General features: G+C 33.9%; 2 protein-coding genes across 5 annotated transcripts in view; one reads left to right on the top strand and one right to left on the bottom strand.

The window, feature by feature from the left end:
* Positions 1-26,036, top strand: part of COG5 (component of oligomeric golgi complex 5) — a 270,936-nt gene that overhangs the window by 64,136 nt on the left and 180,764 nt on the right. The window lies entirely within an intron of this gene.
* Positions 1,105-12,731, bottom strand: GPR22 (G protein-coupled receptor 22). 3 transcript variants are annotated; one of them, XR_010842291.1, is made up of 3 exons: positions 12,288-12,377; positions 10,417-11,342; positions 1,105-2,074 (listed from the first exon to the last, which is right to left on the bottom strand). XR_010842291.1 is itself a non-coding variant. In XM_067042839.1 (2 exons), the coding sequence occupies exon 2, from the start codon at positions 8,643-8,645 to the stop codon at positions 7,344-7,346; it is 1,302 nt and encodes a 433-aa protein (XP_066898940.1). In that variant the 5' UTR covers positions 8,646-8,670; positions 10,417-10,506; the 3' UTR covers positions 5,895-7,343. The 3 variants fall into 3 exon arrangements, 1 of the variants encoding a protein (XP_066898940.1); XR_010842289.1 differs by lacking the exon at positions 1,105-2,074 and adding an exon at positions 5,895-8,670 and having other exon boundaries at positions 12,288-12,731; XM_067042839.1 differs by lacking the exons at positions 1,105-2,074; positions 12,288-12,377 and adding an exon at positions 5,895-8,670 and having other exon boundaries at positions 10,417-10,506.

Below are 26,036 nucleotides of genomic sequence, written 5' to 3'. Positions count from 1 at the left end.
TTAAAGTTGTCATAAATTACCAAAGAGTAGCTGAATATTTCCTAAATTGTGTTGATGGCACAAACAAAGGAAATTACAATAATAAAGGAAAAATATTTGACTCAAACCATCTACCTAACTTGAGTGACATCTGTTCAAAAGAAACACAAAATAGAGTTTTTTAGTATTTTCCCTGTGAACTTATTTTAGAAGTAATAAGTTTTGTATTGAAATGAGCAAAAATATGCAAGTATAGTGCTTACCTTCTGGTCAGAATAAGATAACATTATGATAAACAAACAGTAGTTGTGCAGTTTATAATTAACAGAATATTTTGGCTGAATGAAGTGAAAGTAACACTTTATAGTGTCATCTTCTTTATGTTTAGTACTATTTTATCTTCTGAGTGTATGATTTTTAAAGGAAACTTTTGCCTAGGTAACTTCTTTTTAGAAGATAGAATTTTATTTCTTAAGGAAACAGATGTCCTGCTGAACTATAGTATATGTGGTTCAATTAAAATTATATTAGTTAAAATGAAGTAAGCTTAAAAATTTTTTCCTTAAGAAGGCACTGTGGCCTGAATTGAGCTCAGAGCTGCTTCTATATCTTTTCATTTATTAGTTACTTGAATGTCTGTCACTTCGATACACAGTCTGTCTTCTGGTATATAAAGTAATGGTTCTTAAGCTTTAGCACACAAATCACCTGAGGGTACTTATTAAAACTTATTGTTCAGGGCTGTAGCCATAGCGGTCTGACTCCTTATGTAGAGGTGGGGCCCAGAAACTGCAGTTTCCAAACAGACACCATAGAGATTCTGATGTAGGTGGGCTGTAGTTTGAGGAACTCTCTCCTAAACAAGGTTCCGTAGGGCCAGAAGTTTAAAAATTATTCCTTTCAATTTCACAAATATTTACTCATCCATTAGCATTTATCAGTCACTTTTTTGGGGAAGCATTATGAGAGGTGACATTAGTATTACAGACCATTATTTTATTGTGTGTATTAAAGACAGTTTTATGAATTTAGGTAGCTACAGTTTGCTAGCATTTTGTTGCTTGTAAGAAGTGATACTTAGAAAAAATTCAATAGCAAAAGAAAGACTGCAGCTTTTTTTTTTAAAAATAAGATGTTGGGGGTAGGAGTTTATTAATTAATTAATTTATTTTTGCTGTGTTGGGTCTTCGTTTCTGTGCGAGGGCTTTCTCTAGTTGTGGCAAGCGGGGGCGACTCACTATCGCGGCCTCTCTTGTTGCGGAGCATAGGCTCCAGGCGCGCAGGCTCAGTAGTTGTGGCTCACGGGCCTAGTTGCTCCGCGGCATGTGGGATCCTCCCAGACTAGGGCTCGAACCCGTGTCCCCTGCGTTAGCAGGCAGATTCTCAACCAATGTGCCACCAGGGAAGCCCAAGACTGCAGCTTTTTAAGAATTGGGAAGAATATTGTTTAAGTGTAGATTATGTAGTTTGATTTTTTTACGTTTCAGCCTGTTCTGAGTGAGGCATTAACAATATTAGAGTGAAATACATATCTTTGGTTCTTCTCTACACAATCAGTATTCCACATACCGTATGACATATGGGATTGTGTATAATATTAAAGGCTGCTGTGTATATATATCAGTCCCATATGTATTTCTCATTCCTACAGTCTGTGTCTCATATGGCCAGAACTCTCATTGTTAGCATTAACATTAAAATTTTTTATGTTAAATTAAAAATTTTTCATTTTGCATCCCTTATTATATGTCCAAAACTGTCTGAGTGGAAAGTGATTCCTCATAACGTTATTATCTTCTCTTGCTCCTTTTTCTTTTCTCCCTGAAATATGGGTCGATGTGTTTTGGTAGTCTGTCTTGCTTAATGTCTCTCAGAAATATGACATAATTGCTTTCTTGGAAGCAGGGTGAGGAAAATGACCTCGATCCCAGAAAGACTCAGCTCTTCTTTTTTATCTTACTTGAGGCTTCATGGTTTGATACTGGTATGGAGTTGATATTGGTGGCCCTGATAGGAACGACAGTGCTTTTTACCACTTGCTGGTGGAAGTACAAAGCTGTCATGCTTGAAAACCATGGATACAGCTTATAGAGGTCTGTAAAAAAAAAAAAAACACAAAAGTGTGAATAGAAGGGTAGAGATACTTAGGGTTATTTTCACACCTTATTTTATCATGAGCTGGGGAGAAATATTACTGTGTTAAATTTTCTCATCTCTTTTTCTCTCATAAAAATGAGTATTCTTTTGAAGGTGATAGCTTTCTTATTAACGATGAACCCAATTTTCCTTTTGTTTCTACATCTCAGTACTACTCTGTTCCAGATGTTTGTTATAATATTCTTTCATTCTACTTATGATGTAATATATGTTATCATATTACTAATCTGTCCAGTCTATCTGTTGTCTGGGTTTTATTTTAATCCTTTCGTTGTTTGGAATGCTTTTTAGCAAAAGTCTTCAAATTAGCTTTCTTTTGTAAACTCTAACCCACAGTTCTGTGTTCTCTTTGTATTTCTCTAAGAGTTGAGCATCTCTGAGTATTTTAGATCGTTTTCCTGCCTTATCTGGGTTTAATTATCTCCTTATATTTCTTGTTTACATTGTGGTCTGAGCTTCTCTCTTCCCTAAGATTTATTATTAGTCATCTCACGTTTAGCTTTCTTTGACTTCACCCCAGTCCCATAGGGATCTCACACAGGTGTCTATCTCTGAGATGTAAAGAAAATAGGTTTCAAAAGTTTTCTCTAGTTTTTATATTTCTTACTGAGTGGAAAGGAAGAAAAGAAATAGATTATTTTATGGTTTTTCCCTTGCTTTTAACTTCCATTTAGAAAAAGAACCTGCTTCACAGTTTGCTAAGTTACCTTTCTTACCTTCTTGAAGTGTATCTTGAAGCTATTTAATTATAATAGAAAAAGGTTTAAGTATTTGATATTTTATCAATATTTTTTTTAGAAACTTTGCTTATATGATTTTTTAATTTTAAGAAATTATTCTTATGCAGTCATTAACAACGAATGAAGTGATATGTATATAATGAGTTGGATGGATATTTATAATAAATTATTAGGAAAGAAGCAAAGGATCATATTTATATTTTTTGCTTTGTATACCTTGGAATTTTGCCATTGTTTATAGTTTTTTATAATTGCAAAATTACCAAAGAAGAAAACAATGCGTTTAATGGAAAAACTGAATAAACCAATATGTGAAATATAAAGTAGATAATTTAAAACATCAATTAGGAGTTTTCATTTTGAATATTTGTAACAACTAGAACATTCTTGAATAATGTAGTTTATTTTACTTAATTGAATTTTCTGCTTTGCCAGAAATTCTTTTTGTTTTTGCCCTTGTTAACCCATGTACTTTATTCAAAGCATAATTTAAAAAGTTCTTAGATTATTGAGGAAATCTAATTTCTTGTGGTCTTTTTATGGCCATCATTTTTAATTCTTCACTCTTATAACAGTTGGCTTTCTAGGCAGTTGGATACCCTACTGATTCTGCATTGACGTTGCCTCTCACATCTGTATGCTCCTTTGTAGAGCTACTGCCAGCACTTGTTGCCAGGCCTTTCATTACCTGTCAAGGTGATGGCAGTAGCTTCCTATCCTCTGTGTTTTCTTTGCTTTCTCAGCTTCCCATTTCTGTGTCTTACTCAATCAACTCTTTCTACATATTGCTGTTTGTTTTTTTTTTTTTTCCCGTAGCTCATTTCTTATCGCGTTATTCCTCTGCTCAGATTTCTCTGCTGGCATTTAAGACCTCTGTCTTTTGGTTCTAATTTAACTTACCATATCAACTTCTCCCTACTGTGTTATTTTCCTTCTAAAGAGAACAATTTACTTTTTCCAAGATATGCTTTAGTAGCTTTCCTCGACAGTGCTTTTGTTTATCTTGTTCTTAAATCTAACATAATTCTTTTCTTATTAAGTTTGTTAAGAACTTTATTCTTTTAAATTTACATTTGCCACATTCTGCTTTTTTCATAGGTATTACCATACTTTTTACTACCTCGATTCTAGATTCTAAGCTCTGAGGGTAATATATACGTTTCTGCCGTATAAGTATCAGCCACAATGCCTTCTACCTTGTAAGGATTCAAATGTTAATTGAATTACAAAGCTCACTGAAATGTACAATCATAAAATATTATAAAACCAAAAGTTTTATTGACTTTGGAAAGTAGTCTTGAAATTACTGTGTTGAATAAAGCCCTACGAATAAGCACTTCCTTTCTTATACTTTTAGGTTTTTACGTTTAAGTCTAATCTCAGTGAAATGAGAGTTTGATTTTTTAATGTCCAGAGAGCTGAGATTTTGCTATAATTTTACTTGGGGGATTAAAAATAGACCATATACCTAAAAATTGACTTATTATGGGGGAGAAGTATAGAATTATTCAATGCTATGAATGGCATTTTAAAATAAAGTGTCATTGTAAATAATTCATTTTTAATACGTCTGAACATCAGTTGGGTACTAGTTGGTAGAATAACAATGACCTTAAATGAGGAAACGAAAGAGAGAACAACAGTTCCATATCTGTTGAGCTCATCTTTGGTTAGTTTTTAAAAGAGTAGTTCTTATTTCAGTAGTTTTCAAGAACTAACCCAGTTAGCTATATAGAAATTGATATTATTTGTGGCATATGGATAGAAAAATATGATTTTAAGAAGATCCCATATTGAATGTATTGTTACCTCTATTGCTTTTGCATTTAAAAATTTCATTCTAACATGAAAAATTAGCATTAATGCTTTTTTGGTAAAATTATTTGAAATAAAGTAAAAAATTTACACATTGTGTTAAGGGCCTTCATAAGAAAAATAAAAATATTTCACCTTTTCATTGAACAACATTTAAATAAGAAGTTATCTAAGCTTCTCATTCTCTCCTTTAAGCTGAGATCAGTAATTGCAAACATATTTGTGACTTGTTTTTAAAAGCTGAGCTTTTAACATAAATGTTATTTTGGTTTACATATTATTTAACACTGAAAAGCTATTAGAGGTTATCTGGTAAATATGAATATTCTTTGTTGTAAACCAGTGGGTGCACTTTTGTATGTCTGAAAGATCATTACAGGTGGGCAGAAATGCTTGTTAAATAGTTCCAGTGTCAAGTGTAAAAGTAGTAACAGCTTAGAGGGCAACATTATAATATTTGCTATTTATTTTTTATTTTGTTAGATTTCTTATTGCAGAGAACAAGAGGGCATGAACGCAGTTTAGGCAGATTTATTAGAAAAATGTTTTTAAACTGAGTTCTTTGACATATTTATAGACTTGAAGGTGAAAAATATTTAGAACACAAATGATTTTTCTTAACATGAAGACTTTTCTAAAAATAGTCTAATTTTTATTAAGATTATAAAGCTAAATATTAAAATATTTATGCTCAGAAATCCAAGTACAAAATTATTTAAAAATTTTTAAATGAATATATTAGGAGATATTCTGTGCTAAATATATTTGTCGAATGAAAATTTTCTTAATGTCTTTATGCAATCCTAATTTCTCTTTAAGTTTTCAAAAAATAACTCTTAGTTGTTTATGCTACATTTTGTCAAATTGAAGCATTTCTTTAATTCCATAAAAGAATACAGAGTAAGGCAGGAGGAAACCGCTTCTTTGCCAAGATTTGACATTATGTCAACGTAACATTATTATCAGAAATATATCACTATTAAATTTGTCATGTAAACCTCAGTGAATTCCTGCTATTGCATGGTGCTCGTTTTCCCAAGGGATAAGGTATTCAGTAAACTAAATTGGATGAATTTCATTTATTTACATATAAGTGGTATATTATTGAATTGGTTGTTTTCTTCACAGTCCAACATTTAATTTTTAATTATAGAAGACCACCTAATGAAAACATGTTTCTTTCAATGAGAGATTATTACTGAATTGTTTGACATAAAAATTTTTTATTTAAAAATGAGTTGCTACTTGATTTAGTGAATACAGTATGAAAAAAACAGAATAAAGAATTGTCCGGTTAACCAATTACAAGGGAGCAAGTATTTGCCTACTTTAAATAACTTATTGCTGTTTTTCAGGTACAGTGATAATTAGCACTCATCGATAGATTATTAGATTATAACAATTGGAAAATACTTGTGTGATATGAGATTCTCAAACCTGATATCTACAGTTAGGATTAGTAATTTCACAGTTTTCTAACATAAATTGGGGATTGGAGGCAAAATGCTTTAAATTTAATTAAGTGGTGTAGAGTAAAAAACTTCACAAGATTTATTGCCACTTTAATGATTTTGAGAGTTGAAAAGGACTACTGTATTTGGAAACACTTGGGAGCTCTGATAGTGTAGGAACATTGTGTAAATTGTATTACTCTGAAGTTGCTATGTTTCTACAATTAGAAATAGTTGGCTTTTCTATGACATAAAGTCTTTTTTTTTTTTCCTTCCTTGTATTCAGATTTTAGTACTTACCTTCTGTTATACAAAAAGGCTGACTTGAATAAAGTTAGGATGTCTGTTTATTTTAATGCACTGGTTTTTGCCAGTATACTGTATTAATCCAGAGCATTTGGCTTAACTCAACCAAAGTGAGGAAGGAGGAAAGAAGCTTTAGTTTTCTTCCTTCCTTTTAGTCAGTTCATTTGTATATTATAGGCATAGTGCCCTTGATCTTAGAAAATCAGTCTCTTTTTCATAATAAACTTGAATTTCAAAAGTTTCCCTATCTTGATTTGCATATACATGATTGTTTGTTTTTTGCTTCTTGAATTTTAAAATCCTGATAAATCCTACAATTTACTACATTCCAAAAAGGATAAAGTTTCATATATAGTTCATTATTTTTGATGCATCAAATATTATAGCAAGTAGACTATGCTAAAAAACATAATATAGTGGTATAGAAAATCCTGGGTCATTTTGGTTGCTTAGAGCCCATAATTTTGGTTTTTATGTTAAAATGCTATTCCAGTTGTTAACATATAAATATATCTATAGTTTGTGGCTTAGAAACAATACACTTTATATAAAAAAAAAAAAAGCAAGGATACCTGTGTCAGTTATATTTTAAAGTTATACAGTGTTTTAAGGCTATGTATTTATTCTTTAGAAAATATGACTTACATAAATATCTTCTGATGGACATAATATTGACAAAATATACACATGATATTACCTTAACAAACTGCCATGCAACAGATACATTAAGTAATGAAGAAATTGAATATATATGACCGAATCTAATCTTGACATTTACATTGAAAATTTACAACATAACCAGTACTTAAAATGTTTTTCTTATATTTGGCAGTAATTTTTTACAATTTAAATTTAAAACTTCTGAATGTGGGTTTGGTGAAACTTAGCCTTTTCCCTAGTCTGTGACAACCTGAGGTACTAAACATTTTTCTCTTATTTCACTATCTTCAAAGGTAATTTTTTTGTTTCTTTTAGGATCTATCCAAGAGTTGTGTATTACAGCATTATTAGGCATGGGATCAGCTTCTACTATGGAAACAACTCGCTTTTTCATTTTACTTTTCAAGACCTTTTGAAATTTTTGTCTAGTAAATGCATATAATAGAGGATGAAATATAGTTGTTCCATAACCCATGACTAGAAAACACAACCTTAATTTTACTAAAAGGTCACTTGGGCCTAAACATAAAATGGTGGTATTTAAAACAGAAATTGGTGTCCAGCAGAGAAGAAATGTAGAAATAATCAATAAAGACATTTTGAAGACTCTCTTTTGCCTTTCTCGTCGTTCACGGTGTCGTTTCATAGCTCGCCGGAGGGCAATTATTACAGAGACTGAAGTTCTAACACCAAAGACTACATTTCTCCCACCACTGCTTTGTGACATGTCTGTAGTCTCGTGTTGTGTGGTTAGAGAAATCGTCTTTTTCTTTCTTGCTTTCTTCTTCTGCCCTGTTGAGAATCTTGTGCCTATTCGAATATTGAGAGCCTGAAGTATTTTGGTGTATGTGATTAACATTACTATGACAGTGAAAAAGAATATTGGGATCTGTACTAGCAGGTGATAATACATTCCCAGTTCAGTGTAGTATTCATTCGTACTGACACACAAAAGTGTCTTGTTTTCCCATGTATTTCCACTTTGAAGGCTGAAAAAATTTACCTCAATAAAGGGAATCAGGAAGGAGAAAAATGAAAAAATCCAAATGGATATCATTAGCATTACAGCTCTGCCCATTGTCAGAATTCGGTTTGCAGGCTTTACAGAGATGTCATATCTGTCCAAAGTGATAGCAAAAACGTTGATTGCTGTTGAGACACTTGTAAAAGATACACAGGCCTCATGGAAACAGCAGATGAGAGCAGTGTTACTCTCCAGTGAAAGCAGAAGGATAACTATAGTTAGAGGAATACATCCCACACAAATGATTACATCAAGTACATGAAGATTCATCGTAATAATGTTACTGACAGAGTTGATTAAGTTGGATTTCATGCAGTAAAGTACCAGTACGGTGAGGTTGCTGCCAAGTCCCAACACAATTTCTAACATAAGAAATCCGGTGAGAGACACTTGAAAGCTTAATGGATATGATAGTGGTTGGTACATATTGGTGTTGATGTCATCAATGTCATCTCGCACTGTAATGTTAGATTCAGACTGCATGTTGATTTCCAGAATGGGAGAAAAACACATTCTTTTGGAGCAGTTGGTTTTTTCCCTAGAAAGTGAAATAGAATAAACTATTTGATATTTGGCAATTTAAATGACGTACAAAACCTGTGTTCTTTGTAAAAAAATTTTTTTATTGTGTACTTAGTTTAATTTTTAAATTTATAAACTATTAATGGAAAATGTAGAATTAGGAAACATCAAGGTTTGCATTGTTCTGATGTAAAAGGAAATTGGGTTCCCCATTTGAAGAAATAACTGTACTGGGGATTGTTCCTATATAGTTCACAATTGTTTAATAAACTCAAAAGGTTTTCCTTATTTGGGTTTTTCAAGGTTATTATTTGAGATACAGTATATTTTTGTATAATAAAACTACCCAGTATGCAAAACTAATTTTAGCCCAGTGTTTCAAGATTTCATTTTAAAATGTTGTGAGTAGGTGGAAAATAAATGCTATTTTAACAAGTTGTGGCACAATTAGTGTAGGTGTAATTATTCCCATGAGATTTCAAATGAACAGGACAAATGTTCACTTAAAATGACAAATGGCACAGAGCACTAGTTTGTTTTAAACCACTTTGTCCTTGTTCTTGATTGAAATTCATGTTTAGCAGTCAACAGTGTGTTTGGGGATATCTGGAGTTATTTCCCACTGAAGTAGGCAAATGATAAATATTTCCTATTTCACTTTCAGTGAGAGTGCTCACTGAACTTTATAACAGTCAAACTTGCAAAAATTGGATAAAAAGGACATTATTTTGAAGTAAAACACCACAGACCTTAGTAAAAGAGCACTAATCACTCTTATGAATGAATGATTTATTTTGTGACCACACCCTTTCATATCTTGTAGAAGGAGAAAAGTGAAATTTAATATCATATTAAGAAATAGCCATTTTAAGGTGGTTTAAAAGAATGCATCAGTTGATTTTATTAAACAGAATTTTTAAAGCAAAAAATGAAATTTTAGGGAAAAGGAGTATCTGAAGCCCATTTTCTGAGGAATCTATTAAAGTTACACATTTCCTGTGAAACCTTTTGTGTAAATCACCCAGCGTATATATCATTTTGAGGAAAATTAAAAGAAAAAAACCAAACTCTTGCTAATTCATGCATGTCTATGTTTTACTATATAGAAGTTTAGAGTAATTTATAAAAATAATGTCTGATTTGCTGGGCTAAAATGTCAGTAATTAGTATATCTAGTTAAAATATAAAATCATACAACCAACTATATTTCACATTTCAAGTACAGCATTTTGCCTGCAAAATCATAACAAATGATAAAAACTAATAATTTTTAGAACTCATGTTAGCCTTTCACTTGATGTAACCTTTGACAAGTTTTAGAATATAGTTTTATTTATGCATTTTTTTTAAAGGTAGTGTTTCAGAAACACAAATGCTAACATTATTAATTTCTTTTGAGCTTACTAAAGGCATATATTTGAGTAAGTGAAGGTCTTAGCCAGCATTGAAATCCTATAAAAATGGAAAATTTTAAAGTGTGCCAAATTTTCTGAACTGACAGATTAAACATCAGGTCTTTGTCACATCAGTTAGATTTAGAATTAAATAAAGCAGAAGTGTCAATTTAGATGATAATTAAGGAAAATGCATCTACTCTAGAGCAAGATTCTTTTTCTTGTAAATGTTAAACAGTGTCGTGGGGTGCATGCATCTTCTGACCTACCTGTTTGCTGTTGCCTTATGGGCCTTTTGGCTCACTACAGCAGTTTTTCACAATATGATATACATGATGTCATTAACAGATTTGTACATGAGTTTTTACCTGACAACAGTGAAGTAGCTGTGTTTTATTTCATGTCTTGTAGGAATTCTTTCATTTTTCTCTCCAATACTTCAACTGCATGAATTGTGAGATTTAGTTGGCTGATGAATTTCTAAAGACCAGTACAAAATACTTGTGTTTGTTTTGCCTTAAAAAGTCACGACCGAGAGAAACTTCCTCAAATGATAGGAATTGTTTCCCTTTGAGAGAATATGTGATGATGTCTCTTTATTTTCCAGAACATGTGAAAACAAAAGAAACATAAGGTTTCTAGCTTCTAAAATGTACTTAGACATCCTTTTGTTACAAATGTAAATCTGTTTCTATAGCAGTCCTCATTATATTGAAATGATTTCTTGGTCACATAACTTGGTTATAAGTCCAGTCCATGTTCTCTTGATAAAAACCATCTGCTATTTAATTTGGTTTGTTTTCATTAGAAGAGGATACATAATTGGTCATGAAACTCAGATGGAAAAATCCTTTAGTAATATCAATTGATACGAATATCTGAATATTTAGCGCAGAAAAATACTTGCTAAAGCTTCATTTAGCTTGCTGGTAATGTATGTCATTCTCTTGGCAATCCATGTTTCATTGTTGCTTCAAGAATCGGTGGCTCCACAATTTTGGTTAAAGTATAAACTCCCCCTTTAAAAGTGCTCACCATTTTGTTTTCAGGCTTTTACAGTTATATTTTTATTTTGTGGCTGTTTTATATAGCATCTTCTTAGGATGGTTACTGTCGATGTGTTATATCCCAGCAGTAATGTAGACCTATATTCTCTGGTTTTAACTCCTTAATGTCTTAAAATCATTGCTGCAAGAATATCCTGCAGTTTGTGGTTCAGACAGCTAGAGAGGTGATGGGTCAGCTGTATTCTTCATATTGTCAGTTGTAAATACTAAATTAGCTGCTTTGGGCCCTTGTGAAAAAGAAAAAAAAAATGGTTAAGGAATAAGGTTCCTAATAATTTCCTGTTAATTGAAAGTTACTTTAGTTGTGTTTATTTAACACCATACACAGTATTTGTTATCAAAGTAAGCAAACTGTATTATTAGAGCCATAGCTTATGCATAAATTTAATGGTTTCTTTAAATATTCTCTTTTCCTAACAAAGACTGTAAATATAATATTTAGTAATAGAGTTAACATTACAAATACTACCATGAAAGAAAAGCTGTATTTTTTTAAACCAATTTCTGCTCTCATTTTAGAAGTTAACCTGTATTTTCGGAGATTATGAGCAATTAACATACATTAAACATACTGTCATTCCCTCTTATCTTTATAATAAATTTTACAGTATTTCCTGCTGTAAAATATTGTCGCTTGCTTATTAGCACATGGGTTGAATTTTAACTGATTAAAACAGATTCCATGATAAAACACTATAAATTTCCATTGATGAACTGTTTGTGTAATTGAAATGTAAAGGGTTATGTAAAAGGTGACTGCAAATTAAATAATTTTCAGTGAACATGCCCAATAATAAACCTAAAATTGAGTAATAAATAATAGCTAAATAGTAAACCTGATTCTTCCAAGAAATATAAGCATCTTTTGAACACTTCAGAAAGACTACTGATGACATTAAGGATATTTAGGATATCTGAAGTGACTTAAAAAGCTGATATCTATCTTCAGAGTGATTCAACAAAGAATATTCTTTGTATTTAACATTGCATCCTAAAAAATTACGTTTAAAACATATGTCTTAAAATAAATAGATCTAAAAGATACATGTTTAGCAATAAGTAGAATTAAGCAAATAAACTCTTAAAATTTAGGCTGAAATTTTTCAAAGTAATTTTACCCCACTATGCTGGTTCAAAAGCAGCTGAATACTATAATAAGGAACACATCTTACCTCTGCTAAAGATTTGATAAATTCTTGATGTAGTTGAAGCGTTTCCAGTTTTGATTGATTCATTTTGTTCACTGGTTAGTAGAGGACTGGGGGAAGAGGGTCACAAACACCTCTTCGAAAAAGATCTTAATGAAAATGTGTGTCTGTACTGTGCCATTGTTTCAGCAGTGCTGCTAATGTATGGAACATGTAGTGCTGCTTGGAGGCTGCTGCAGTCTCTCACTCTTCCTACTGTGGAATCAATAAGCATCTGAAAATACATAATGAAAGTAATTTAACATACTGAAGGCTTCTTGTCTCCAGAGACAACACTTAGATTCAGTCTTTCTAAAAAGGAATGGCACTGCTTTTCAGAGGAAAGCCTCTTCTGGGCAGCTTTTGCAGAATGACAGCCTACCTTGTGGCTTCTCTCCACTGCAGAGAGATGCAGTGCATTCACTAATTTTGATTGGTCAGTTGTATTGGGCTTAAATTGTGCTTCATATGTATAGCAGGGATTTCCTCCCCCCCCCACTGTTTTATATAGGATGCTTTTTTAAAAGGCTATAGTTATAAGTGGTTGTGTGTTGCTCTTAAATAGAACAGGAGTAAATTAGTCTTAAAAAATGCATATTCTATTCTGGTTTGCTGATCACTTATGCCAAACATTAAAAAGATATAGGGTGGTGGTGTTGGGGGGGGGGAGAAAGAATTAGACAGTAAAATGTATATATTCTTTTTAAAGCCTTGGATAATTGCACTTGAAAATATTTTAGTTGTTATATATGTTTTTGGTTGAGATTCTTTGTTCTACAAATAGAAAGGCACTGCATCTTTACTGTGAACCACATTGAATTTCAACTAGTTTGTTTGTATTCAAGTCATCTTCTCTGTGTATTCCAAATTGTTGTGAACATCTCAAGGTGTTAAATGTTATTATGACTGCAGTAGTCATTCATTCAGGTGTTCACTTCATTCATTCATTCAGAATATTAATAAAGCTTGATTTAAGGTGATTACACCCTACAATTTTTTTTTAAAATTCCACTGCTATTAGTAGAGTCTCAGTGTGAAAAGATTTAATCATTTGCCTTACTTTTGATATTACTATTAAGTCTTCACCTCTGGTAACCCGTTTTGCTCAGTAGATATGTACTGATCATGTGCCATCATATTTTATTTCAACTGCTGTTTCTGTTTTTAACATGGGTACTTTTAGTGGATTGCTATACCCTAATGTTGTATGCAGCTGTATGCTAATGTTATTGGGTAAATATATTGGTAAAGGAAAAAGGAAGTTAATTACATGTCTTCATAAGTTACAGAGCTAAATTATTTTAAGGTATGCTGTCAAAAGAATTAAAAACAATGGTGTAGATAACAAAATGTTACTTTAAATTTAAATTTCTATTAATTTTGGTTACTTATGAATAATTTTCTATTTTCAATATTGAGGAACACATTGAAGAAACCTTTTTTTTAGATGAGTATATAAAGTGGCTGGATTCTATATCTCTTAACAAAACAGAAGACATATTGCAAATCACTGAATTATTAAAATATTGATTACCTATTTCCATTATTTTAGGAATGTTAGTGATGTGCATTTAAAAAATATGTGCTAGGTTTTTAATTTGTAATTGAAGTTACTGTTTATAATTTTGAAAATCAGTATACATTTTAATAATCTTCCACTGCTAGTGTTTAAGCTGCACAAGGGGCTGGCTGAATAGTATATGAGCTGTGAGTTGCATTTCCACAGCAGTTGAGAGTAAAGTGGTGGAAAATTTTGCTGTGAATTTCTACAGTTTTCTGCAGAGCTTTGGGTGGCAGGGCTTTGATGATGATAAAAATTAAAATATTGTGCTACTTTTCATGCATTTTGAAAATTGGAGAAAAGGATCTTAGAATGCCAGCCATGTTGAAAGGTAGCGCAGGTGTGCACTTGCACACATATAGTGTTGTTTGCAGCTTAAAACTAAAACCAAAGAAAACATATCACTTGAAACTTGTGGTAGAGATGAGAAGTTATTAACATAGTGAAATACATATAGTGCTTTTCTGCCAAATAATTCAAGTATTTGCTTACATTTATCGTCAAAATATCACCATGAAGTAGAGGAAACAAAGGCACAGAGAAGTTTAATGACATGAGAAAGTGTAGGTAAGTTAGTCAGTCTAGGTAAGTTAGAAGTCTGCAAACCCCCTTCTAGCTATATATAGCCGGCCCTCTCTCTTTGGAAAATTATGAGGGTAGTTTTGACTTAAAATTGGATGATTTGGATTCAGTCACTACTTATTAGTTACATGACTTTTGACAAGTCAAGCATTCTCTGGGTCACGATATAGCTTTGACTTTTAAAATTGATGTATATTTCTGTGTTTTGTTGAGCTCTCTGTGAGACAGTATTTCCAAGTTATACTCAGACTGTTTTGAAAAAATAAATTCTTAGATAAATTATCTAAGACATAATGACAGCAAGAAAGTTCAGGTCTAGACAACACCTTTTATTCCCTGTGACTTTTAGTTAGGGATACCCAAGGTATTACAAATAATAGTTACTTCTTACTGCATACAATGCTTAGTATATTTTTCATTTTCTTTCTTATTTTATTTTATTTTTTGGCCATGCCACACAGTTTGCAGGGTCTCAGTTCCCTGACCAGAGACTGAACCTGGGCCATGGTAGTGAAAGCCCGGAATCCTAACTACTAGGCTACCAGGGAACTCCCCTATAGTTTTCTTTTTTAAAACCACAAATTGGTTTGATGATTATAAAGTTCTTTGATCTCTTAGCAGGATAATTCTAAATTCCTTTGTTTTTAACAAAGAAGAAGATATCTAAACCCCTTGAGTGAGAATCAGATTATATTCTTTTCATGAAAAAAATTAATGTCAAATTATAAACATCAGCATTTACAGATTCTTCCATAGCAACAGATTTTCACAGTTTTGCATTTAATATATTTTGTATGCATATAGGATATTAATTTTGAAAAATGCTGCAGTTAGTGATTAAAAACCAAATGTTACAAAATCATTTTATAGATTACTTATTAATTAGTTAATAATAACCTGGGAAAGCAGTTTAAGTTCCCTAATAATAACTAAGCAACAGATGTGAATCTAACTTTCAACTATCTCTATTAAAACTCCTCTTCACAAGCTGTGTTTTTCTTTAAGTTAAAAACATTTTGATTTTTATTTAGTTTAGGAACTAAAATTCCTGATATGGGAGTACTTGACTTTTAATTTTATACATTTGCCTCCTTAAGTTCGGACAACTTTGAGTATGAGGCAGTAATTTACTGTTCACATTTAAATTTACTGTTCGTATCGGATCATTCTTATCTAGCTTGTGTCTGGCTCTAACGCTACAGAATTTTTGATGATATTGAATTTGTAAATAAAAAAACCTCAACTTTGTGAAATATTGGAATTAACCACAACTGACAGTGCTTTGAAACTATTTGCAAAGTATATATGCAAAAGCAGTTCCTGATTGCTGAAAAATCACTTTTTAAATTGTATTGCTTCAAGAGTACTTTTTCAGTGAATACTTAACATAGCTAACTCTCAACTCTCTCTGATACTAGCCAAGGTAGAAAGGATTATTTCAGTTTAAAGCCAATTCCAAAATTTCATTTGGCTTCTCAACTTTAAATTTCTATCACAACAAATGTTTTACCAGAAAAATAGAAATGGACCATCTGCTGAAACCTCCGTCAAGTGGGGAGTAGCCAGGGTAGTAGAGAGTTAACAATATTGGTGATTCATTATCTATAAAAGAGGATAATTGAAAACTGATTGTAATTGGATAAAGTACATGCATCAAAATTGGATGTCTTAACCGAAAAACTCCACAGAGCGTTCTTCCCCATCCTTCCCTATCTCACCTAAGTTGGGCATTTAAAATTTCTCATTTTTATTTGTCACAGTATATGATTGTAAATCATTTGCCAACATCTATTACAACAATAAATACATGGCATTTCTTTCCGTTTTTCTCATCCAAACCTCGATTTTGGACCCTGTGACTATCACTACTTTTTATTCTCCGTCTGTTGTCCTACTGTTGGCATGTTGTTTGGGGCCCTTGTCCAAATTATTATGACCCCTGACCCTAATTTTCTGGCATGCTCTTTTGACTGCCTTATATCCTTTTTGCATTTTTAAATATTACAGATTTTGTTGATGTTTTTCTCTTATATTTCCATCAAAGAATTACACAAACATGTTTATGCTTTTTTTTTTCACATTGGTTTCTCTTCCTGTTGGCTGCTTCATTTTAATTATAATTCTTCTACTGTAGGTTATTATGCAGGATCAAATTCATTTCTGTGTTCTGAAACCAAGTCAGCTGATTAACTAGATTATATATTTAATCTATGGCAAATCCCTTCTTATGTGCTGTTATTAGTCCTTTGCTTATTTATTATCCTTGTTTATTTTTAGTAGAGAGATATATTGCTACAATTTTTTTTTTGTAAATTGACCTTGTATCCTGCAACTTTACTAAACTTGTATATTAGTCTTGGGAACTTTTTTTGTGAATACCATGGTATTTTCTGTATAGACAATTAACGTTGTCTGCAAATAGAGACAGTTTACTTCTTCTTGAACCATGTGTAACTTTTATTTCGTTTCTTGCCTTATGCTACTGTGTAGGACCTCTGGTATTAGATTTGATAAAAGTGTGTTGGGAGAAGCATTCTGCCGTGGGCCCTGAGCATCCCTGAAGGTCCTAGGGCATGCTGGGGATCGCTGGGCATGCTAAGAATGAAAAGACCTGACTGTTCCTTACCTGGTCCATTTCTCAGGGTTGTGTTGGAAGCTAGCCACTTTGAGGGATGCAGTAATAACTCCCCAAAGAGCAGACTTGCTTCTGCTTGTTATAAAAATGGTAAATTGTCCAGCACAGTGTTCTTTGGCTGTGATGCAAACCTACTGTATCCAGAGTATCCAACCAGGTCCCTCTGTCAGGAGGACTTGGATAGGAAGGTGAACTGTCAGAGGGACATGATCTCTCATACTGCTTGCTGTTTCTTGAGTCCTTTACCTCTGATCGAGACATCTTAAGTCTTCTGCCAGTATACATGACAGAAACAAGCTAACTTCATAGCTTGCAAATAGGGTACAATCCTAGACCCTTCACGATTTCTGACAATATTGGCAACGAGGACATGATGTTGAGTGCAACATGGCTTCCTACAAAAGAGGAGACAAGAGCCCTTGTGGGCTGGTTTAGAGAGCATGAGATTCAGTAGCAAATGCTCTTGTTTAAGTGGTGGGCTAGTAGATCTCTTACTGACTTACCTGTTAATGAGTTTTAGAGGCTAAGCAGTTAAATGAAGCTGCCCAGTGGTACTATGGTTGTTGCTCAGGCTCCAGGCTATAAGAAGAAAGAATGTGATTACATCAGTGAGGCAGCAAGCCTTGGGGCCTCCACAGAAGGCAGTATGACTGTAGCTGCTGAATCAAGGGCTCGCCGGAGCGAAAATAAAAGGCGTTCAGCAATGAGGATACAGAGCTTTGGGTAGACTTAATACATTATAAGTTCATTTGTTGAGTCCAGGTAGGCAACCGCTTGAAATTGAATGTAGCTGCAAAGTCTTGCTTATTGGTGCAGAGCTTCTTTTCCCCTTTGTGCCCTCTGATTCCTCTCACCCTCTGGTCTAACCTCAGCTGCTTAAAATAAAAGCTAAGTATGGCAGGGGAGCACAAGGAGAGGGGAGAAATTCAAACTTTTATAGCTCTGTTAGATAGAGGTGCCCAAGCACCCTCCAACCTGGTCCTGTGGGGAGAAAGCACAGTAGGTGGCAGGGAGGCTGAAGGCACCAAGGACTACAGGGTGGAGCTGTCGCAGGACGCGCGTGGGCAGCTCAACAGCCCCTAGGCCCAGGGGCTCAGAGGAGTTTGGAGGCGTGTGGGAGGAAGCGGCGCTGACCGCAGGGCGGGGAGCCATCAGGAGAAAAGCCTCCCACCACCTCAGCCCTCTTCTGCAAGCCAGCCCCCCACTACTCTACTCCCCACGCTCCTGGTCAGAAAATAATGTCGTCTCCTGGCCGCTCTGCCTAGTCCCTTGTGTGTGTATGTGAAAGTCCTTAGTTTGTGTTCCTGCGGGGGGCGGGGGCGGTGGACGGTGGGGGTACTCAAATTCAAGAAAAGCTATAGTGTGGGTGGAGCCTCTGGGCTTATTCATGTACTGTTCTAATGGCTTCCCTTGGCAAATGTGTATTTGGTATTTATGTTTTTTACATGCTTATGTTGTGAAGGTTTATAAATTAACAGGAGATTGCCCCATTCACGGGCTCCTGCATTTCCCCTCCCCGTGATCTAACACAATGTATCATCCCAGGAGGAAAGAAAAAGCCATAGCTTTAGTTAAAGACTTTGTGGCTGCTAAAGTGCTCAGGCCATTTCTTAGCACAGCAGTGCCACCTGCCTGACCCAGCTGCCAAGTGCACCTGTTTTGAACAGGCCTACTGCTACTGTCTTGTTTGAACCAGTCACCTGACCCATAGGTGCCTTGTGACTCTCTGGCCCGATGTCACTTGGACTTGATGACGAACAAGGAAAGGGCCCAGTAGACTTCATTGAAAGTCAAATGAACAAATGAAAATGGTTTATTCATGGGTGTAGCTCGCCTCGCCTTAGTGTAATCTTGGTTTTGCATGAAGGGATGGAAGTGAACCCTTCTGGGGGAAACCTTTTCTTTCATTCCATCACCTGAAGCAAACCACCGAGAGTGGATGTGATCACTCTGTTCCCTTCTCATAGCTCTGACCAATACTCCTCTTGATTAACGTTGTTGTATTTTTACTGAGTCTTAGGCTGTTGCCTGTAGCATAGCCTTCAGATGTATCAGTTGGAAGACAGGTTAAAAACATCTCTCTTTGGAGCTGTAAACTATGGACCAGATCGCAGCCACCGGTCAGTTGTGTCACTCAAGCCTGTACATCCCAATTGCTGCCATTTCCGCTTGGATCCATTATCAAAACCAGCAAGATACCCACCATAGTAGACTGGGTAACTGTGGTGTCCTAAGTTTTAGGAAAGGGAACTTCTCAATGTGTGTCACCCACTTCCACTTGTAGTGGAATTCCTTTTCCTCCCCTAGGCGTATAGGGTTTTTTGCTGCTTCCTTCTTGTAGCTCGAATGGGTTTTCAGCAATGTTCAGAAAATCAGAGGGTTTGTTGCACTTCCCTCAGTGGTTTTAGGCTTTTATTCTCCCATGCATTAGAGATGGTAGAAAGGATCCAGGCTGAACTTCATGCCTTTCCCAGTGGTTGCTTTTTTCATCCCCAAGCATGAGGGATGCTTTCTCAGACCTCTCACTCTGCACCTGGTCCCTCTCTCTCTCTCTCCCTCTCTCTCTCTCCCTCTCTCTCTCTCTCTGTGTGTGTGTGTGTGTGTGTGTGTGTGTGTGTAACCTGGTGAGGTCTCTGAAGAACCTGTGAATGGGTATGCCTTCCCTTGTGTTTGTGGCCTCCGTGGGTTCTATATTTTCTTGCTAGCACAAACTCAGCCTTTAGGAATTCATTAACAATTTTAGCTGAATTATTCTTCCTGGTGTCCAGGATTGTCTTCCCCAGGTACTCAAGTGCTCATTCCCCGTTTGTCCTTCAAGGTACCTGTTTTTCTTTTGAGTTTGGGTTGGTTGGTTGCCCTGTAACCTCAGGTCTCCTGGCAGCTATTTACCTTGATAATATAGATTAAATTCATGACCCCACTTGGTCATAGTAGATTACCCTTTTAGATATTACATGATTTTATTTGCAGTTATTTTGATGAAGTATTTTGCCTGTATGTTCATGAGGGATGTTGGTTTGTCATTTTCTTTTATTGTATATATATATATTTTTGGTCTTGTTTTGGAATCAGGGCAATAATGTTGTATTCATAATGAGTTGAAAATGTTTCCTCTTCCTTTAGTTTTAAAAACATTTGTGTAAGATCGGTACTGGTCCTTCCTTAACTGTTTGATAGAATTCAGTAGAGAAGATGAAGATGAGTGAGCCAGGAGGTTTTATGTTGTTTAAAGCTTTTAATTATAAATTCAAGTAATTTAATAGATTCAGATTTTCTATTTTTCTTCTGTCTGTTTTGGTGATAAGTATCTTTCAAGTAAATTGTTTTATCACTTAATTTGCCAAATTTGCATTAATTTATTTTTAACATTTTGTCATTATATTCAAATATTAGCACGATTGTACTGATACCTTCCCTTTCATTACTGATATTGGAAATTTGTATCTTCTTTTTTCTTGGTCAGTTTGCCTAGAGGTTTATCAGTTTTGCTAATCTTTTCAATAATCAGCTTTTGGTTTCATTGGTCTTGATGAATAGTGTTCTTATAGTTCTTTTTCTATTTTATTGATTTCTGCTCTTACCTTTAGTATTTCCTTCCTTCTACTACTTTGGTGAAAGTTTCTTTAACAACTTTAAATCTCTTTTTGTCAAATATTTGCTCAGTATAGCTTTACCTACATTCCACAAATTTGATTGTTTTATTTTATAATCACTCAGTATGTTCTCTAATTTTCTAATTTCCATTGTATTTCTTTGTTGGCACATGGGTTATTTAAAAGTGAGTTTTTCAATTTCCAAATATTTGGTGATTAAAAAAAATTTTTTTTGTTAGTGATTTCAAGTTTAATTCCATCATGATCGGAGAACATACTTTGTACAATTTCAGTTTAAAAAAATTTGTTTTGGTTTGCATAATGGCCCAGAATATGGTCTGTGTTAGTGAATGTTCCATGTACTCTTGAAAATAATGTGTTTTATCCCATTGTTGGGCATAGTGTTCTATAAATATCAAATAGGTCTGTTTGATTGATAATATAGTTCAAGTCTTTTCTTGCCTTACTGATTTTCTGTTTATTTGTATTATTAGCCTTTTACTGAAGGTAACTTTTTACTGAAAGAGGAGATATGAAATTCCCAACTATAATTCTGAATTTATCTATTTCTCCTTTCACTTTTTCCAGTTTTTACATCATGTATTTTTATTGAATTCATGAACATTTAAGATTTATCCCTAATAATACTGCTTGTTCTAATGTCTTCTTTGTCTGATATCATTGTAGCTACTCCAGGTTAGTTTTGATATGGTTTACATCATATATATTTTCAACTCTTCGGTGTCTTTATTTTTTAAGGTGTTTTTTCTGTGGATAGTAATGGTTTGTTTTTGCTTTTCTTCCATTCGGATTTCTCTCTTTTAATTGGAGTGCAGAGCATTCACATTTAGTATAATTTTCCATGTGATTAGGTTTAAGTCCTCCACTTGGCATTTGTTTTGTTTTATGTGTTCTTTTTTCATTTTTCCTTCCTTTTCTACCTTCTTTTGGATTAAGTAACTTCTGCTATTCCATTTTTACTATTCCAAATGATGGAATAGGAAAAATTACTATTTTTAGTAATTAATGATTAAATAAAATGTAATAGTAAATAGTCTATTGACTTATTAGCTATATCTTTTAAATTTCTTATTTTAGTGGTTGTTTTAGATTTTATGATCTACATGTTTAACTTAAAACAGTTTTTTTTTTTTTTTTACAAGTAATAGATCATATCACATATAATGTTAGATCCTTACTATAATACCACTTTCTTTGGCCCTCTTCCATCTTTCGTGCTGTTTTTTCTTTTTTTAAGAGTTTATTTTCATTTATGTTGTAAACTTCTTAATAGATCATTACTGTTTTTGTTTGAAACAGCCAATTATCTTTTAAATAAATTTGAAAGATAAAAATTTATATTTATGCATAGATTTATAATTTCTGACACTATTTCTTTTTGTACATCAGAGATTCTGGTATTATTTTCCTTCAATCTGAAGAACTTTGACTTTTTTTTTTGTAGTACAGGTTTTCTGGCAACAAGTTCTTTCTGCTTTTGTCAAAGATGTTTTCCTTGTGTCTTCATTTTTGACTTATTTTCGTTGTATATAGAGAACTATATTGACTTTTGTCTTTTGTCATTTAAAAATTATTTCGTTGTTTTCTGTAGGCATAGTTTCTGATGAGAGGTCTGTGACAGAACTTACCTTTGTTCATCGCTATGTAATTTGTCTTTTTTCCCTCTGGCCATTTCTAAGATTTTTATTTCATCGTTTCCATAGTTTCATTATGGTTTACATTGGTGTGGTTTCTTTGTGTTTACCTTCCTTTGGGCTCACTTACATTCTTGGGTTTGTGTTGTTGCTGCTGCTTCTTCAATTTGTTGTTAGTTTTTTCTCATCAAATTTGAAAAAAATCCATTCTTTAAGTACTTTTTCTTTTTCACATCTTTCCTCTTCTTCTGGGACTCTGATAACTTGTATTTTTGGCTTTTGGTATTGTCCCATGTATCATTAAGGCTCTGTTCACTTATATTTTGTACCTTTAGTTTGCCTCTGGTTTTAGGTTCATCAGCCTTCTCTTTTGTCGTGCCTGATCTGTACTGAGCGCTTCCAGTGAATTTTTCAGTTCAAATACTGTTCTTTTCAGCTCCAAAGTTTTAAAAAAAATATTTATTTAATTAATTTATTTATTTGGCTGTGCCGGGTCTTAGTTGCGGCACGCAGGATCTTTGTTGCTGTGTGTGGGATCTTCGTTGCAGAATGCAGGATCTTTTAGTTGCAGCATGCGAACTCTTAGTTGTGGCATGTGGGATCTAGTTCCCTGACCAGGGATCAAACCTGGGCCCCCTGCATTGGGAGCATGGCGTCTTAGCCACTGGACCACCAGGGAAGTCCCTCAGCTCTAAAAGTTTTATTTGATCAATTTTTATAGTTCCATTTTCTCTTCATTGTGTTCATATTTTTCTTTAAATCTGTGGACATAATTATAATAGATATTTTAAGATCTTTATTGCTTAATTTCATCCTTTTTTTGCATCTTTGTATTTCGAATCATTTTTGATTGGATACTGGCCATTGTGTTTGAACACTGTAAATGAATTTTGTTGTCTTCTTTTAGTGAATGTTGTATTTTGTTCATTCAGGTAGTCAGGTTTCTTGTGGGTCAACTTGATTCTTTCGAGGTTTGTTTTTAAGCTGTACTGACTCAGTTTTATAGGAACCTTTCCTCTGAGACTAGTTTAGCCTTACCATTAAGGCGTAATCCTTCATAGATCTGTAATGAATTCCCCTGTGTTCAATGATGTGTCTTCATTCTGGCTTTCCAAGCTGGAACATGTTGCAGTGCTCTCTCTGTGAGCTCCTAGAGTTGATCAGTTTGCAGGCTTTCTGGTAATTCTTTGCCTGGCCTCTTTGAGTCTTACATATGTATTCATAACATAATATTCCTTTTAATATTCAAGAAACCCTATATAGAAATTTCTGGAATTGTGTCTCTGCTTAGCTTGCTTTTTTTCTGCCTCAGCTTCTGGCTGCCTCAGCCTTCCTTAACTTACATTCATCCCTTCAACTCATCCAGACCATTATGCTTCACTAGAGTTTTCTCTTGTATTGTAGGGGAAAGTGTATTTAGGCAGAAAGCCTGGATAATTATAGATTTCACTTCATTTGTTTTTCAGGGATCACCGTCTTGCATTTGCTGTTGTCCAGTATCTGAAAATGGTATTTTCATAAATTTTGTCCAGTTTTCTAGTTGCTAGGGTAAGCACTTACTAATTACTCTTTTAGGTTAGAAGCAGAAGTTCCAAATTTGTTTTAAAAAGTATCATTGAGTTTCTTTTAGCAGTTGATTATAAACCATCTGTGGCATTCCTCTTATCATGGTCTTAAAATTATTGAAATCTTCGATTTTACTTTTTATGCCTAGTTTCTTAAGTTACAGTCTAATTATAGGCTGGTAATATTTTGTATCATGTCATTCAGATTCCTTCCATTTAAGATATCTGCCCTGTACAGTTTTCTTTTGTGTCTCTGTTAATTTTCTCCCTGTTGGAGAAAAGGATAACACTGATGCTTACTGAGGTTGATGCTTTTGCAAATTTATGTTTTCTAACGTCTAGTCATTTCTCCCCTCTCAGAGGTGCTATTTGATAGACTAGGGATTGACAGACTTTTTCTGTAAAGGGCCAGATGGTAAATATTTTAGGTGTTTGGGACCACATACAGTCTGTATCACATATTCTTCTTTTTTCCTTGCTCTTTTTTTTTTTTTGGCCTTGTGGCTTGTGGGATCTTAGTTCCCTGACCATGGATCCAACCTGGGCCCACGGCAGTGAAAGCCCTGAGTCTTAACCACTGGGCCACCAGGGAATTCCCTCCTTGCTGACTCTTTAAAGATGTGAAAACCATTCTTAACATGAATGTTTGGCCCATGGGCCTTAGTTTGATCACCCTAGACATAGACCATCACAACTTTGTTCAAGCAATCTTCCCCTCTCTCTCATTTTTACCAGAAGACCTTACTTCTTACTTCTTCATTGAAAAAAACAGAGGCTTGAACTTTGTCAGCTTCTTGCTCCCTATATATCCCATGTGAAAGCCTATCTAGATCTTCAGTTATTTGTCTACCCTTCGTTCTGTGTCAAGTGAAGGATGTATACATATTCTTTGATTTAAGCCTAAACCTACTATGTGGATTCCTGTTTCATCCTCTTCCAAGTTCATTTATACCTTGTTCCATTTTGCACTCATATGTATTATCTTCCCTCGTTCTTCCAACTGTATGCTATCAATATGTGCATATTTGCTACTTATCCTGCTGTTTTGAATTTTATATTTATGATATCTTAAAATGTTGATTTTTAAGGAAAAAATCCGAACCACTGGATTAGTTTATCTTAGGTACTTTTAGTTGAATTTAAATTGCAAATATAAAAAAATTGCTTTTAAACTGTAATAAAGTGTATAGATATAAGGTATTTTTAGGATACATACTCATTTCTGAGTTGATTTTGGCCATGTTTTTCTTCATTTTGTAAATTAATAGCTCCTCCCCCATCCCCCCAGTGACAACATAATAAGACTAATGAATTAGAGCATCTCAGGCAAAAATGTTCTGTTATGGATAGGGATATAGTTCTCTAAAAATCAAAACATCAAGTGCAGAATTTTTTTTTAAGTAAACAAATTTTGAAATCAGACTAGATCTAGGCACATTGTGTTGCAAGCATCACCTCACAAATCTGCCAACGCATGTCCTCTCTGAGATTCAACACAGCTGCTGTCCCGACCAGTCTCCCTTCTCTCCTCTTCTTGGTAGTGGCTTGCATTGGTGTTTCTGGTTTATGGTAGGGGAAGAAAACATACAGAAGAATCCTTTCCTCATTTTTCTTATGATACTATGGGTTTTAAAAAAGCTGTAATGTGAGTTAATTAGCAGTGACTTCTGGATCATTCTCATACTAAGAAACATGAAGGGCATTAGGTGTTTTCAATATAGATGAGTCCATTTATATAAAAAAATAAACCTTAAAGAATAAGATTACTTGTAAAGAATAAAGACACATTTAAAAACTACTTGTTCTTACAACAATTTGTTCTACCCTCTTTTCTGTAACAGTTATTCCTCCCCCGCTCCCCACACAACAGATTTGTAATGTAAGAATAGAATCGTGGTTCAGCCTGCAACTCCAGAGGTAAAACACACAGTACTAGACTTCCATCTGTAGATTTTACTTTTCAAATTTCATGTCATTTTCTGAGTTAAATTCAAATTTGAAATTATCTTAAGCTTTCAAGGACTGTATTTATGTTAGGTTGTTGTCTTAAGTGGCTACCTCACAGAGTAGTTATTTATACTCTGTATTAAGACTTTATATTTGTTAGATGCAGTTATTCATTGATTAATCTTTTTCAGTCATA

The sequence above is a fragment of the Kogia breviceps genome, chromosome 9 (assembly GCF_026419965.1).
Source record: "Kogia breviceps isolate mKogBre1 chromosome 9, mKogBre1 haplotype 1, whole genome shotgun sequence".
Lineage (NCBI taxonomy): Eukaryota > Metazoa > Chordata > Mammalia > Artiodactyla > Physeteridae > Kogia > Kogia breviceps.
This window is presented reverse-complemented; position numbering and strand designations above follow the sequence as displayed.

Bases quoted from the DNA above. Each gene is read 5' to 3' on its own strand.
- GPR22 (XM_067042839.1), bottom strand. From the start codon at position 8,645: ATGTGTTTTTCTCCCATTCTGGAAATCAACATGCAGTCTGAATCTAAC.